Here is a 16644-nt window from a genome sequence, read left to right as displayed (position 1 = left end):
CTTAAGGGCTCTGTAAGACCTCGGGGAGGCATTAACAGACATTGTGTATAATAGGAATTTTTTCATTGGTAGTTCCTAGGCTTTGGGTGCTTATCAGTGGGATTGAAGTGGTCATTTTGATAGCTGGCATTACTGTATCCTTAAAAATGCAGCGTATTCCAGCATCATTGTTTCTTCTGTGCAATTTTGATATATTCAGGGGATGCTGTGGACCACTCTGTTTGAAAATGCACATTCTTAATGTGCATAATACATGTGAATAGTCTCATTGAAGTTTTTTCTGTGCGCAGAATTTGGGCCTGGTTGAACAAATCACATTACTGTTGAATTTTACTCTGGAGGGAAAAACATAATCACTATGTTCTGTTGTTGTTTCAATTGCAGGATTTGGAGGTTGTATTAAAAAAATGGACAAAGCTATGCAGAATAGATCTTACAGGAAACCCCATCTGCCAACAACCAAAGTACAAGGATTGGATTATATTACATTCACTGACTTTAGGTAAAAAATTAAATCAATAGCCCACCCATAACCCCCACTCTTTTAGGAAACAACTGAAAAATTAATTGTTCTTGAGTAGTGCTATGCATGTAAACACAGCTATAGATATTTATATCAAATCATGAATTTTTAATTTATGTAGAAAGCTAAAACTGCTTATGTAATCAGCTTCACAAGCCATCTTGTTTGGCTTTTGGTATTAGTAGTAGTAATTATTTGTTTTATAATAGATGATTGGTGAGATTGTTACAAGACAGTTTTTGTATTCATATTCCAGATGTTGTGAAACTGATTTTCAAAGATCTGTTTCATCTGTTCCCCTATCAATTTATAGTAGTTGCTGAAGTGTTTTGATTGTACAGTGGTAGTTGTGCAGATCTCATCTTACTGTGTTTGAATTTGTCATATAACATTCATCCTTCCACTCCATATCATTATAAGCAGTTCACACTTTATGTTGTGCATGTATTTGTTAATCTTAGCCCTTATGGTGCAGTTTATATTGTTATTTTGCATAAAATTTTACCATGAAAGGAAGAAACTGATTCTTCTGTATCTAAATATTTATACTGTAGAAATAAGTTTAAAAATCTGCTAATTTTTTACTTTTTTGGATAAAGGTGGCATTTATTTTAAAGTTATAATTACAGAACTTGTTTTTTCTCAGAGCATGAAATAAATACTGGTCATTTAGAAAAAGCCTATCTGCACAATGAAAATAATAGTGCTTTAGGACAGTTCTAATTCAACCTAAATTTGTGGCCACATGAGGTATTTCATTTGGGCTGGCTCAAAAATACAGATGCAACCAATGAATCATAGAGCATAAGGTTTATGGCACCTAAGTGAGTACAGTTAACCTTAGAGAGGCAAATCTCTCTGACTGTCTCCATGATCAGTGGAATTCCATGATTGCTAAGACATGCAGTTTCCCTCTCCACCTGGATTTCTGCATCTATCTATGCCCTGTGTAAGAGCATAACTTTTCTGCAGAATGTTATAGAAAGTCTTGCATTTTAACCAAATGTAAAATATGTATATTTCCCTGGAAATTTATAAAAGCTGTAGGGTTTTTTTTTTTTGTAATTAAGGCATGTTAACTCTCTCTTGCAGCTTGAATTTGATTATCAGTCTTTACTGGGTATTATTTTCTTTACCAAAATACTTGAAAAAGAAAAAAAGACTTGAAGAGGATTAATATAGAGCCAATACACATTACCTACAACTTTGTATAGCCCTTTAGTTCACTTTGTATCACAGAAAGTGTTCTCTTTTGCAGAATTTCTGGATGGGAAAGAAATTCAAGAAATGAAAAGATGTTTCTTAAGGAATTGGAAAGCCTCCAGACTTGCCAGGAACAAAAGTAATGAAAGAATGACTGATGAACATGCAGCCTATGTAGAATTTTATAAGCAAACTAATCAATCCTTATTTAAAACTTACAGAAATCATAAAATTAAATCTAAAACTAAATATATTAAGAATTATATAAGAAGACACTTGTACCAGTGATGAGTCCAAAAGACTTGAGTGGAAATTGAGCTTTTCAAATATAAAATTTAATTTTAGCACTAGTTCATATATCCTTTTTTTTCCTCACATCCCAATCTCCCAGAATTATGGAAAGGAGTAGCTAGTGCATTTTGATTGTGTAAATATTCACATTTACTTCCATATTCTAAAAATGTTGGGCATTCTAGAATAAATATGCACGAAATACATCAGACTTTTAAAATCTATTTGTTGATACTTGTTTGATCTCTGTATATTGTCAGTCCTTTTAAAGGCCTTTGCAAGATACATGTCTAGCAGAAGTCCAAGTTTTAAACTTGTGAATAAAAAAAAAATGTCTGGGAGGTAAAAAAGCCTTAAGCCCTTTTTGAGGTTTAAAGGCAACCTGTTCTTCAAATGGGAAAACAAATTAGTTTTGAAACTCAAGCAAAACCTGAAATACAACTTTGAAGTTTTTTTAAAATGGTGGGAAGGTGGTGCTTGTTACAGAGCTGACTGCTGATTAAAATATAAATGACATAACAGCATGTCTTGCCATCTTGCAGGACTTGGATCCAGACATCTAACTTGAAATTATTCAAAAGTGTTCGAATTACTATATTTATAAAATAAAATTGGGTGCACTTACACTGTTGCTTTCAGAAGATTAATTAATATGTTATTTTTGAAGACATGAAGGCTGATGCTCTGCCTACCTGCACCAGCCCTAAAATAGTTGGAATCTACACATTGTTTGGAAGCCATATGTAAATGGCAATGGTTTTGAAATGGTCTTCTGAATAACTACTGATGTAAGAAGGTGCTATGTAATTGAATTTTATTCATTTTCAAATAACTCTATTCATTTTCAAATAACTCTACCTGACTGGGAATACCTGTTTTAATATTTAAGAAATTGCAGTCAGATGACATGCATTTAGTATTTTCTAAAACCTTCATCAGTGTTTGCAGCACCTTCCATAACTCCATTCAAGGTTTTGCATTCTCAATTATCAAATCTGAGGTATTTTACCTTAAGGTTCAATACACTGTTTTCTATAACGAGATATATTGGAAAGTGTAATCAGTCACACAGAATATTAAATACATATGGTTTGACTTGGGATATTGAATTAATCCTTTTTTCTTTTTGTTTTCTGCAGTTGACTGTAGAAGACCTTATTTCACATTTCCTCTTCAATCCAGTCACTCTGTGAAAATAAAATCAGATTTTTTAGATTTGGTTCACAAGCAGAAAGTTGAAAGAAAACCTCTGCCAAGAATATGTGAAAGAAGAAGTCAGGTAAAAACTCAGGTGTGTTTCTCAAACAACATTCTTTTAGTTATATTGGTTATTGCTTGTCAGAAATAATTTTTTTAAACCATGTTATATTTATTGTATTTATTTCTTTGAAAACAGGATAATAGGTTTCAGTTTCTGGTTACAAATCAGTGGACTAGCTAATAGTAGTAACTTTAATAATACTAGTTTCTGTCATATGCATTTAATTGTAATAATTTTCTACAAAGGTAAAATAATGTTGAAGTTAATTCTCAGAAGTAAGTTAAGGTGTGAGGACCACTGGTGAAGGGTGATGCAGTGCACAGAATCATATGGAGAAGGAGAAACAATCAGTTTTCATCATTACAGCTTAATTCTAGCAACCATGCTCTAGTTTCACCTGTAGCAATAGTATAGTTAAATATTTGGGGCCTAATATTGCTCCTCCCAGATTTTTAATGCTATTTTTAACCTAACAGTTTTATTACTTATCAGCTGAACTAGCCAACCAAAAAAAAAAAAAAAAACCCATAATTTATACAATGCTGTCGATAAAATAAATAAATACATGCAACGAACACAGGTATTTTTTGTAATTAAATTAGTAAATGTAGTATTCTATTCTACATTCTAGTTACATATTTTACATTCTAGTTAGAATTTCTATTTTCTATTTTACATTCAAGTTAGAATTTATTAATATGTTTGATAAATTAACTGAGCAACATTTAACGCTATTTTATTTTTGACAACTTACCACTTTCCATTCTATGAGTTTTGTTTCTTCTGATTATTTGTTCTGATTAAAAATAGCTGCCTTTCTGTTGAGAAGGGAAGAAGAATTGCAAATCACAAAGCTGCTCTTTCAAATAATAATTTTTGTTCATCACATGACAATGGATATATTCTAGCCCAAAACAGAAAATTAATTTGTCATATATATGCCCATTATTGAGCTTTTTTTCTTACTCAGAAAGCACAAAGCAGTGGAGCAGTTAAAAACAAGAACTGCAGGAACAATGTACTCATTATTATAATAAGTGATACTGTTAGTACTACTATAGTAGTACATTATTATTTTCCAGTGAATAGTACAGGCTTCTGAAATGTAGAGGGATACAGACTAATACTCATGCCATATAAAAGTTGGGATTTTTAAAATTCTGTTGTAAGATGGGTTTGTCCACATGCTCAGTGTTCTGTCAGCTTGCATGTCATCTCTGTTAGCATCCTGTCTTTTGGGCCAGGCTGAGTAAAACTGTGCTTTGCATTTACCATTTCCCTTAGTCCTAAAAAAGAATGGAACACGTCTGTACAATATCTTTTCTCCTGTAAGACCTTCTGCTATTCCCTTTGAGACAAAGCATTCTGATTCTGCTTTACAATGGTAAAAAGCTGTCCAATTGTTGAGCTTCTTTGCTTGGCAAAATATTTTTCCAGTATTAAAAATCTGGAATACAATCACGGCTCTGTTGAAATCCCTTTTGACCTAAGAAAGGCTAAGAGAGCACCTTCCATACTTGGTTGAAATACTATCTCTATATTTTTATTAATTTATATTTGCAAATTAAACAATGTAAGTGATTTTTTTATTAATGCTAATCTAGTAGATTTTAGTCTGATTTCACAGAAAGGTTAGAAGAAATTGCAGTCAGATTACATGCATTTAATATTTTCTAAAAACTTGTAGTATCTTCTAAAAACTTTTATTTTTAGATGCTGAAGGTTGCTGTACCTTACAATTTCATGTGTAATCACTGATCCTGAGATGTATTTTAATCTTGCTAGTAAAGGAATTCCATAGAAACCAAAGAGTCTTGGGAGTTGAAGTTTTGTGAATTCTTTAGAACATTTATTGGGGAAAAAAACCCCAAACCTCAAAAAATAGAAATATTCATTCTCAGATCTTATACAGATACAAAAAAAAAAAAAGACAAATCATAGTATTCCCTTGCCAGATCCACTAATTAGGGATATACATGAATGTGCCAACAAGTAAAGGAAGGAAATTTTTTCAAACTGAACAAATACCTGTATTGTTTAATTGAAATTCAGTATAGGACCAAAGAAATTAGTGGGTTTTAATCCTAACCTCTGTGTTAGTCAAATAAATTATTCCAACAGATGTTTCCTCTTTCCCCATACATACTAGGTGATGTTTGACCTTGGAAACTGAAAAATAGGCATTAAATACCTTTCTAACATACATCTAAGATCCACTGAGGATTGCATGCAGCTTGAGCAATGAAAAAAGCCACTTATTAGTAGATTACTAAAATATGTCATTAATTTTTCTTTTTTTGATGATATAAAAACAATAGCAATTTTATATTGAATTTTAAGTTACTTTTGAGCATTCAGAGAAAATTATGGATATTGGCAGGAAGTAATTAACAGAAACCAAATCACTTAACTATTTTAAAGATATCTAATACCTTCCAGTGGGATACACCATTATTAATGTTCCCTGAGTAGAGAAGTTGTTGAAATTTTGATGTTGTAAACTTAATCTGTTACCAGCAGTTTCTGCCCACATTGCCTTACTCATGGAATTAAATATTCTGGTAGGTATTTGTAGCAATTCAGAATGTGGTGGGAATGTCACCTTTTGTCCCTCCATTGTATGTTACAGGATTAGCAATGTGGAAATATCTTTAAATTATACAGTCAACATGTAATAAATACTCTGGATTATGCCAACTAATCATAAGCCACTCTGCTGCCACCATGCACATCATGTGCCTTTCCAGTTCTAGTCCAGAAAGAAGGAACTTGCAGTGAACAATGTTAGTTCTCCCTCTTCTTAGGCAGATGCTTGTATGAACATTGTATTTAATTAATTAAATATTTATCAATGCCCTGAGTTGCAGTGATGTGTATGGTTTGAAATCTACACAGGATAATGTATATTTGATAACAGGTAGGAATGTGCATGTTGTGCATGTATACTGGACTTTTGTTTATATGAATCTAACTAGCATTATAATAAATAGAATTATTAGGGCCTATTATATGACAGGTTTTTGGGGCAAAATAATACTGAGACTATAATGATGTATACCCAAAACATAAGCTTTGCAATTATACACTTCACATTACAGAATATAGCTCTCTTATTTGAGAGGGAGGTGGGGAAATATATTACCTCTGGATGAAGCAAAAATTCTTGTTTGCTTACTGAATATCAATTTCAGGAAACATCTGAAAATTCAAAAATAAAAAATATCCTCAGTCTTGGCTGCAGAAGAAGGAGAAATACAGACATAAGATATAAACCAGGGCAATTTTATCTGTGCACCCTCGAGTTGGTTTAGCAGCAAAGAGCTTACAAGCACTCCCATAGGTATTCAGAATTAGGTGCATTAAATACTTAGAGATACCAGCTGGAGCACTTTTCCAGAGCCAAGAGCATGCTTAGAACAGATACGGAGCGCCTTTTCCAGCAGCCCCTCTCACTGCCTTTCCTCGGTGATGGTGTTGAAGGAAAAATGTAAACATCTTTTAGTGAAGTCTACAAAGTATCAATCAGCTTTTAGTGCTGAAGGCTGTGGAAGAGAAATGTAAGGAATTTACTTGCCGTTGAATTATTCAGCCATGACATAGGATCTGAAAGGAGTCACCACGATGCTAGATAAAGTGTAAGGATAAAGAGATAAAGTGAAGTTCTGAAATTAAATAGGGTTGCTGAAGCAGAGCCATTTGAATGAAGGTCAGGTATTAGAAGTTTCTGGTTATTGTGGCCCTTGTAAGGTCTCAGCAGGCAATTCAGACAGTTTTAGTGGTTGGTTCCCTTTTTTTTTTTTTTTCCCTTTTGTGGAGAATATGCACTACCTATAAAAGTGAGTGTAAATATTTTGCAGAGACATAATTAATATTACAGTAATCTTCAGCCTAGTGGTATTTTTGGTATCTATGTTTACAGCCTTGCTGAATGTGGTGCTGGATGATTCTCCCCATGATTTCATACTCTGTTCAGAAGGAAAAATATAACTGTCATCACAAACATACAAGACACAAACAATAGCACTGTCTTCTGTCTAAACTTCTTTCAGTAGTGGTAATTAAGAAAACCAAGAAGATAGGTCTACTATATGTCAAATCTGTAGTACTTAACACTGCCATGTCATCCAGTGTTCTAAAGGCAGTGATAAAAGGCATGCCTTTTTGCCCGTGCCCTGCCTCCCCACTCCAGTTCTCTGTGCTGCTGCCTGTGCCCAAAGCTGAGGAGGAGTAAGGATCTAAACCACGCTGGCAGAACACGTGCACTGATAGACCCCCTTGCCCTTGAAAAGAGTACATTCTTTGCAAACCAGACAGAGAGCACATTTGCTGGTGAGCAGATTGCCAGCTAGACTATGCATACTCCTACATGTCTGGCTGACCAGATAGAGCATAGACACATTCTTGATGGGCAGTCTGGCAGGAGCACGTTTGCTTGCAATAGTCTGATTCCTCTTCCAGGAGATAGGGGCTGTTTCCTAGACGTTTAGAAAACCAAATGGCACATGTGACTTATCAGCCGTAGTAGGTGGTCAGCAACTTAGCAGGGCATATCTGGGGCTACAGGCTGCCAGATGCTCTCAAGAAAATTGAAATCCAGACTGTCTGAAACCTTCTACATAAAATACATGAGTATTTAGAATGTTTTAGGTTGGAAGATCATTGAGTCCAACTGTAAGTCAGTAACATTTTAAACAGAATGCAGAATGAGAGGGGACTGCTTAGTGATGTTAGTGTGAGTTGTGTCTTGTAAATGGGTCCATCAAAACTGTATCAGGAATGAAATACTATTTTAGGATGGTAAACAAAAAGCAAACTCAGATCTTTGCCTATCTATTTTTCAGGTGTTACATGTTCACACTAATAGTTACTAGATAAATTAAATGTTCAGTTTCATTTTTTCATTCATTCAGTTTTTCCTATCCTTATATCTTTGTTGTCAGTACTTTTAGAATACTGTTGAGATAAAACCTCCAAACTTCATAACATCTTTGGTCTGCTGTATTAGCATTGCACATTTTTATTGTGTAACTGACTGGAAAAATTATAAATATCACTTTAATAACACAAATATGAATCTAATTAGAAAACTGTTTAAGAAGTAATGCTATGTTTTTAGGTTTTTAAAATACATTAAGTGCATGAGAGTTGGAAAAAGTAATTTGAGGTTAAAATAAAGACTGTTGCTTTGTCATAGTGTGACACGAAATAACTCACAGAAGCAGGCTAGCTGTAAAAGGAAAGAAAAAGAACCCCAAAAAAAAACCTTTATTTTCTGACTCCAGTATATATACAATAGCAAAAGTGACAGTGGATTGGAAGGTGAAACTGCCACCTCTCCAACCACACTGGTCAAACCAACAGTCCATCAATTCTCTCCACCCACAAAGAAGAATGCAAAACAATCATTATTTACATGAATATGCGTGAGAAAACTCAGTTGAAATATGTAAATATCGGAAGGCATAGGAACTTTTAGAAGAACTTTAAAACTCTCAAAAGAACAGGATGACATTGCTTGAGTAGGAATATATAAATAAATTCTGTAATTTCAGTATAATTCTGTTGCAGTCAGTTCCAATAATCTAATTTACTGCAATGATATAAACACTCTTTCAATATTTGCCTTCCTGTATCTGGTCACACATTATGTAGGCACACTCCCTTCTCTGAAAAGTTGAAAGCAGCTGCTTTTATAAACCTGAGGTGAAAATACTGCTCTCATCCAGCAAGATGAGCTACTACATTTTGGAGGACAGCACTGCAACCACTAATTCCTTAGTAGCAGTTATACCTCCTGGAATTCACTTCCAACATTTGAGATGTATCCCATCCAGTTGCAAAGACTTGTGTATGTCTGATTTACCTTAGTAGTTCTTAAATCAGTCATCATCTACTGTTGGGAGAATTTCCCACCACCAAAAACTATTCCTAGGACCTAGCAGGTGTGAGACCAGGCCTTACTAGTAAAGATTCCAATGCTTTTAGAGCTTACACAGTACTGTTGGTGTGTTAGAAGTAAAAAAGGAAAAAAAATAGACATCACTGCCCAAATTCCTTCCTTTGATAATGTTATTACCAAATTCATAACGTGTGAACATATAGTGTTTGAGTTACTGATCTAAAGCTCATATTTGAAATTTTAATCCATAGCTGAAGAAAAAAATCCTATTTTTCTAATGCTGTATTATTTCTTTCTATATGCAGGTATAAAACAGTACACACTGCCTGTGATACAGTTTTAAAAGCCATGCAGTTCAAAAGTTCTGAGATAGACAGGGGGAAAAAATAGCCAGAAAGCTGTCAGTGTTCAAGATGTGCCCATTGATTTTTCAGGATATGGTTTCAGATGTGATCTGTTAATATGGGATAGTATGTGATTGTATTCAGAGTGTAACTGGTAAAATTTAAGTGCAACTGAAAGGTTCTCTTCCCTGATTTTCTTATTTTTTATCTCAATGTGGTGTGCAGAGTAGCTCTCTTGACTAACAGAGCTCTGAGGCCAAATGATTAATTACGTGAACCTGATTATTTACAGTCACAAAATTATAAATGCTATATACTGTAACTGGAAACAATACCTTTTACTTTTTACTTTTTACTTTGGTAGGAAAAAAAAAAAACCACATTGATTTTTTTCTTTAAATTTTAAGTGGCTTGGCCTTGAAGAATTCTCGGAATTCCCTGCTAAAAAAGTTGTATTTGAACCTTACCTCTTCAATCAAACTACACTGTAACCAGACACTACAGAAATGACTGACTACATCTTTCTGTTCTCTTAATTCTGAGCAGAATTAATTGCTGCATCAAAACCAAGATAAATCCAAGCCAGCTGTGAAATGATCCATGTAATAGACTAATACTTTAAATCAAAAAGAGTTTTGAATCAATAAGCTCTTCCTTTCTTGGAGAGTTAGTATGTTAGACTGCCATAGAAACCACTAATTACATGTCTAGTAAAGCTGGGTATAATCAGTTACACATAATTTGTAGGTAAATGTTTTGGAATAAAATACTGGCTCTTATCTGATTTCATTTATATGAGAAATTGCTTTGATTATTAATAAGATTTTTTTTCTTATAGGACTTGAAAATTAAATTATACACATTTATGTAGGAAAAAAAATGTTAATACCATTTTTGTCCATGGAAAAAGTAATTTTTGTAATAAAGGGATATACAATACCCCAAATAGACAGATTCTGTCAATTCAGAATGTTCTGGTTCCAGGTTTGGCACTGGGAAGAAAAACAAAAGGGCTTTCACTGCAACAGCCAATAATCTTTCAATAGGTAAAGATCTTTTTTTTTAATCAGCAGCACTTGATAACACTGCTTATAATTTTTATAGAAGAGTTAAGTGCTCCCAGGAAGTGTTAATGACAATGGGAGCAATAGGTGCTTTCCGTGTGGTTGTGACATGAAGATCTCATCTGTCTCCTCTGATCTCTCTGATGTAGGTTGAAGAGGAATCTCAAGTAGCGACAGAATCGTTTAAATTCTAAAAGCCAGAAGTTACAGGATGTGATGAATTGGCAATTATTTATTTTCTCCCTCAAAGACTACAAAGAAAGATACTGGTGTCCCTTTGGATATGTTGTCTGTGTCTTTTTAATCTCAAAACCAGACAAAATTAAGTATGTTGAATTTAACACTTCTTTCTAAGAACATTGGGAAAATCAAGAGGACTACCTATCTACTTAGAAGCAACGCTTTGTCTCAAAAGCATGTAAAAACATCAGCACATGCTAGGTTAAACTGGTTTCCTAATTTTAAGCTTCCTCAAGAAATGAACTGGCTTTAGCCAGTGCCTTACCTAGCAGCTGCTCCCTTCCCTATATGGTACTCAGCAGTTGTGAGGAGGCGTGTTCACAGTAGAGTCATGGAGTCATTAGGGTTGAAAAAGACCTTTAAGATCATGCAGTCCAACTGTAAACACTGTCATTTTCACCACCAAACCATGGTGTGGTGAACACCAAACCACACATCTACACATTTTTTAACACTTCCAGGGATTGTAATTCCACCATTTCCCTGGACAGCCTGTTCCAATGCTTGACCACCCTTCCAACAAAGAATTTTTTTTCTCAATCTAAATCTAAACCCTCCCTGGTGCAACTTCAGGTCATTTCCTCTTGTCCTGTCACTTGTTATTTCAGAGAAAAAACAGCCCTCACTTGTCTACAACCTCCTTTCAAACAGAAATAAGCTATTAGCACATGATTTTTGAGAAGACTTGTAGTCCTAAAAAATAATTTCCATCATTTTGATTTTTCCAAGTTCTGGTGAATAATGTGGAACAGTTAGCAGAGGGGGCATGAGAAGATTAATGATATCTGTGCTGATTAATTTTTTATTGGGAATATCGTTCATTAATTTAACTTCAAATTCTGTTAGTTTGGCTGCTTTGCACTATTTTAAGTAATTAATTAAATTCTTGAGAGTTCTGATATAGGAAAATTCCAATCCTACAGGTAAGGAAAGGAAAGCCCAGATTACAAATTGCCTCTAGGAAAAGACCTTTCATAATGCAGTTTCTCTGTGTAAATGGCAGCTCAGCATCTTGTGCTTACAGCCCTCTCTGAAATAAGAAAGGAAATTTTCCTGAATAAGGAAATCAGGATATTTTTGGATGGAATGTTTTGTGTATTTTGTGAACATTTATAAAGATAATTTGGTAGAGATTATTAAAATATATTTAACTCCTGCATGCATTCTCCCCTTGAATAACAAGATCTTCATTATAAAGAACAAGATTTCCAAAGCTAAGATAGTAAATGAGTGGTACTGTAACGCTGAGGTGCCAATGTTTCTGTTAAAGTGCTGTGGTTTAATCCCAGCCAGCAGCCAAGCCCCATGCAGCCACTTGCTCACTCCCCACATTGGGATTGGGAAAAGAATAGGAAGGGTAGAAGCTGGAAAACTCATGGGTTGATATAAGGACAGTTTAATAGGGAAAGCAAAAGCCACACATGTAAGTAGAGCAAGCCAAGGAATTTAGTCACCACTTCCCATGGGCAGGCAGGTGTTCAGCCATTGCCAGGAAACCAGGGGCTCATCACATGCTATGGTTACTTGGGAAGGCAAACACCAAACATCCAAACATCCCCGTGCTTCCTCCTTCTTCCCCTACTTCAGGTATATGAACATGATGTCATATGGTATGGAGCATTCCTTTGGTCAGTTTGGGTCACCTGTCCCAATTTACCATGTTAGTTCTCATGTGCCCAGTCTCCTTGCCATCATGGTAGTATGAAAAGCAGAAAAGGCCTCATCTCTGTGTTAGTCCTGTTCAGCAATAACAAAAACATCTCCAGATTATCAACCCTGTGTTCAGTACTAATCCAAAATACAGCCCCATACCAACTATTGTGAAGAAAATTAACTCTACCCCAGCCCAAAGCAGCATAGAAGGCTGGTGAGTAATTTGCCTTCAAAATCAGAACTTTCCAAACACAAAATAAAGCTCAGATGTATAGCTGTTAGTCCCTTACTGAAATCAGTACTAACCAAGCACAATACTTCTTGTTCTAGCTGTACTCATCAGACAGAAAAGCCAACATAAAAAAAAACAAACAAACAAAAAAAAAATCCCACCCAACAAACACCACAGTTGATTTTTAAGCAATTTCCAAAGAAGAATGTCAATAGTGTTGATGAGCATGTTCACAGTGTCAGCTGCTGATTGCTGACTCAAAGCAGCACATTAGGAAGTCGCTGCCTGATCTCTATATTGTGGTGTTATCTTTGCATCTTACACTTCCCTCTGCCTTACACACACCCATTTAAAACTATTTAATGGATTGTTAGTATTTATTTGTTAATGTGGGTTATGCTGTGTAAGCCACCTAGAACATGGCATATTTTTCATAGGTTCTGAGTATTTCTGGATTACAGATTTTAATTTCTTGTACGATAAATAAAACACTGAAGAGCTGGATTAATTACTCCCAGTGGAACATATGCCATGAGGTTTCACAGAGAGAATCCCACAGTCAAGCAACTCAAGTCTAGCTAAAGCAAAGCCCTAAGAAAGTCTCAATTCCCTGGTCTAACACTTATGTACACACACAACCCCTCAGAATGGAGCAACTCAAGTCTAGCTAAAGCAAAGCCCTAAGAAAGTCTCAATTCCCTGGTCTAACACTTATGTACACACACAACCCCTCAGAATGGAGCCCTTCTGATACATATTTTAAAAGTAATTTTTTAAGTGATTACTACAGAGAAAATGCTGTAAGAAATGTATTGACACACTGTGATACGGCATATTTAACATAACTGTGAAATATGCTATGGTTCTACAGTACATTATTAATTTGAAACAAGGGGGGAAACGTATTTAATTGGAAATCTTCAAAATATTTGTTTGGATTTCGAACCATTATGCTAAGATTTCCCCAAGAAGCAAAAGTTGTGAACTACAACTTATTTTTATTCTCCTGTGGCTGTGTCCTGCCTTTGATTTGCTCCCAGGCTACAGCTTGCAATCTGTGGGACCTGACCAGATACAATGTGTGTGTGGCTTCCTGCTGGAGCTGTTTTACTCAATATTTCTTATTTTTAAGTTAGTAAAAGTTAGTTTCTGTCAGAAGCACCAATAACTGCTGCACCATACCAGCAGGCAAGCACGCTTGAGAAATCCTTATACAGAAATAGGAATGGGAGAAAATTAACAAATTGGAAAGAAATACCCTGAATGTTTGTGCTGAATTGTAGCCATGAAACCAGAAACTAATTTGACATAAAGGGAGCAGAGTGTACCTGGAAAAACATCATTCTGTCTGTAGTAGAACTTCTTCTTACCTAAATCACACTGGAAATCTGTGACTCTGGCATTTTTCAGATTTGAGATATACTGTGGAAGGTAAGGCAGGAAAAGTAATTCTCAGTCATTTGTCTGGGAATGAAGAAGAAGAAACAGCTGCAGCCATTTGTTACAGCTTTAGATTTAAATAGTGGGTTGGTACAAGAAAATAATCACTGGATGTCTTTGTGCTTATGACAGAGGAGGTATCATCTGATGGGAGAAGGTCTTGATGGAGTAAAGAACAACAATTTCTACATTTCTATCTCTTTGGGTTTTTAAAATATGTTTAAAGCACCCCTTTTTTGGTAACAAGGCTAGCAGCCAGAGTGGTGTCTCCAAACACTGCTCAAGTTCTTACTATGCAATCTCCCTATCACACTGCAGTAAGGTGGATTCAGTGTTGTCTAAAGATGGTAATGGGGGTTCCACCACCACTTCTCTTCCAACACCTTCTGCTGGACTTCCTGCATTGGGGCAGAATTCTGTGTACAGTGGGAAACCCCCAAAAAAATACTGTGTCATTAATCCAGTCAGAGCAGAGAAGAGCACAGCACTTACAATCTGCTAATTTAGGGTGGCTGGGAAGTCTCAGGGTGTTGGGTCACCCGCCGTTAAGTTCTCTGTCAGTGACATAGTTGAGCATCCCATGGCCTAGTGAGAAGTCGTCCCCCTTGAGTAGGCATTTTTTAGGTGGGCAGCAGACCTAGAAACCTCCTTGATGTGTGGGAGAGCTGATCCCCAGACTTGTGTGCAGGTCTCAGTCAGTGTGTGTTTGGCACTTACAAGATGATAGAGTAGCTCCAGTGGAACTGGGGCTGGAAGGCAAATCTCCCTGCTCCCCAGGGAGTCTGGGATCAGTTCCTCCACATCACACCACAGAGTCAGAGTGTTTTCAGTACAAGCTTAAGGATGGGTTCAAGAACTGCTTGTTTGAGCCCCAGAGGCTGATTGAACAGAGGGATGTCTGTCGAGTGCATTTTTAAGAGGTTTTCTCCTCCTGCAGAAAGGATTCAGCACTCCTCACTTGGGCTGGAGGCAGCCCTGGAAACCTTTGGGGCAAAAAGAAAACATGGCTTAGCAGGGCTGCCTGGAGGTTACTCCACTGTCCTCCAGAGAACCAGTGTCTTCATTTTCTTGCACCGTGGAAGCCAAAGGATGATCTGTGGTGCTGGTGAAGTCCATCATCGCGCCCGTGTACATACTGACAAGAGTAGCTTTTGCCAGAGTGGCTCCCCACGGCTGAAGGGAAACCCCCACCGAGGCTGTGTCAGCAGCAGGCAAAGGTAAACGTCGAGGCACAGTTTCAGTACTTAGATTTACAGATTAATTTAATTACTTAACTTAGAATTTAGTGCTTAAATTCAGAACGGAGAGCATTCCTTGCCATCCAGCCCTCTCCGGCCGGCGGAGGCGGTTCCTCACGGCTCTGGATGTCAGCCCGAGGGCAGAAATCGTGGCGGGGCCTCGGCGGGGCGGTGGGGCCGGGCGGGGCAGGGTCCCAGCCGCGGGCAGCCCCCACCCGTTCCCCCCAGAGCGGAGCTGGTGGAATTCTCGGGCCGGAGAATTTGGCGGGGATGCACTGGAGGCTGCGGCGGGCTCTCTGCGGGTGCTGCCGAACCGGGCCGGGGCTGAAGGCAGGTGTCCGGCTCCCTCTGCACCGCTCCCGGGCAGCACCTCACCGGGCTCGTCCTTTCCCGGGACTTCCAATTATCGCTAAATTTTAAGACCTTAATTTTCTTGGCTGCAAACCCGGTAACGAATCGCTCAGACTTTGTTTTTCCACTGCTCCAGAGGCTTGATTTATTGTGTCTCTCTTATCGCACAATCGGGCTTCGTTCAAAATGTTATTCTGGGCTAATTCCTTACCCCGGTATTTATTTTGACTGTCCGTTCTCATTAGCGTTACTGATTTTTAATCGCTCCCCGTTCCCGGTTAAATCCCCTCTCTGCCCGCCCGGGCTCGCCTCATCCCGTTCGTGTTTCCATCCCGTGTGGGCCGGTCCCCCGGAGCGGTGCCCGGGCAGCCACGACCCGCTTCCCCCGCGGCTGCGGGACGGAGCCTCGCCCTGGGGAGCCCGCTCCGCCCGGGAACATCCGCGAGCCGGAGATGCGGCGGCGGAGCGAAGAGAAAGGGCTCGCTTTTAACAGGGCATCGCCTGCGCTCCCAGCCCAGCGATTGAATTTCTCTCCTCCAGCAAAACCGTTACTTTATCCTAAGAAAAACAGCGCGAGCGGCGGCGCGGGGCGGCGGGACCCGCACGGACCCGGGGCCGGGCGCGGGGGAGGGCGGGGGTCGAGGGGAGCGTGAGGCGATGCCGCCCCGACAGCTCCGTGATTGATGACCCATCCGCCCGGGAAGGGGCGGTCGCTGTCGCCCGGGCTGGAGGGGGGAGCCCGCAGGCCAGGTGCGACACAGCCCCGCCGCACCCACCGGCCGCGACGGCTTATAAACACCGGGGCCGGACGGGGCCGGCGCGACGCGACGCGACGGGACGGGACGGGACGGGACGGGACGGGACGGGACGGGACGGGACGGAGGAACCTCCGCAGCGGCGGGAGC

General features: G+C 38.2%; 1 protein-coding gene and 1 long non-coding RNA gene across 9 annotated transcripts in view; one reads left to right on the top strand and one right to left on the bottom strand.

Moving 5' to 3' along the window:
* Positions 1–16644, top strand: part of PPP1R42 (protein phosphatase 1 regulatory subunit 42) — a 29271-nt gene that overhangs the window by 9420 nt on the left and 3207 nt on the right. For 4 of the 7 annotated variants that reach the window (XM_072924710.1, XM_072924712.1, XM_072924713.1 and 1 more), the window contains exons 5-7: positions 385–502; positions 1782–1865; positions 3157–3308. In XM_072924710.1, the coding sequence (XP_072780811.1) occupies positions 385–502; positions 1782–1865; positions 3157–3308 (354 nt within the window). Of the gene's footprint in view, positions 1–384; positions 503–1781; positions 1866–3156; positions 3309–10734; positions 11985–15087; positions 15368–16644 lie in introns of those variants that run through there. The other 3 variants (XM_072924715.1, XM_072924717.1, XM_072924716.1) reach the window with 3 other exon arrangements.
* The window catches only part of LOC115493912 (uncharacterized), a 31944-nt gene that overhangs the window by 12164 nt on the left and 3136 nt on the right, over positions 1–16644 (bottom strand). Inside the window, exons 2-4 of one of the 2 annotated variants that reach the window (XR_012054168.1) lie at positions 6421–6476; positions 4033–4096; positions 3027–3204 (exon numbers count right to left, since the gene is read on the bottom strand). This is a non-coding gene — a long non-coding RNA (uncharacterized lncRNA). Of the gene's footprint in view, positions 1–495; positions 3205–4032; positions 4097–6420; positions 6477–16644 lie in introns of those variants that run through there. The other variant, XR_003958901.4, reaches the window with a different exon arrangement.

Source organism: Taeniopygia guttata, chromosome 2 (genome assembly GCF_048771995.1).
Source record: "Taeniopygia guttata chromosome 2, bTaeGut7.mat, whole genome shotgun sequence".
Classification (NCBI taxonomy): Eukaryota; Metazoa; Chordata; class Aves; order Passeriformes; family Estrildidae; genus Taeniopygia; species Taeniopygia guttata.
This window is presented reverse-complemented; position numbering and strand designations above follow the sequence as displayed.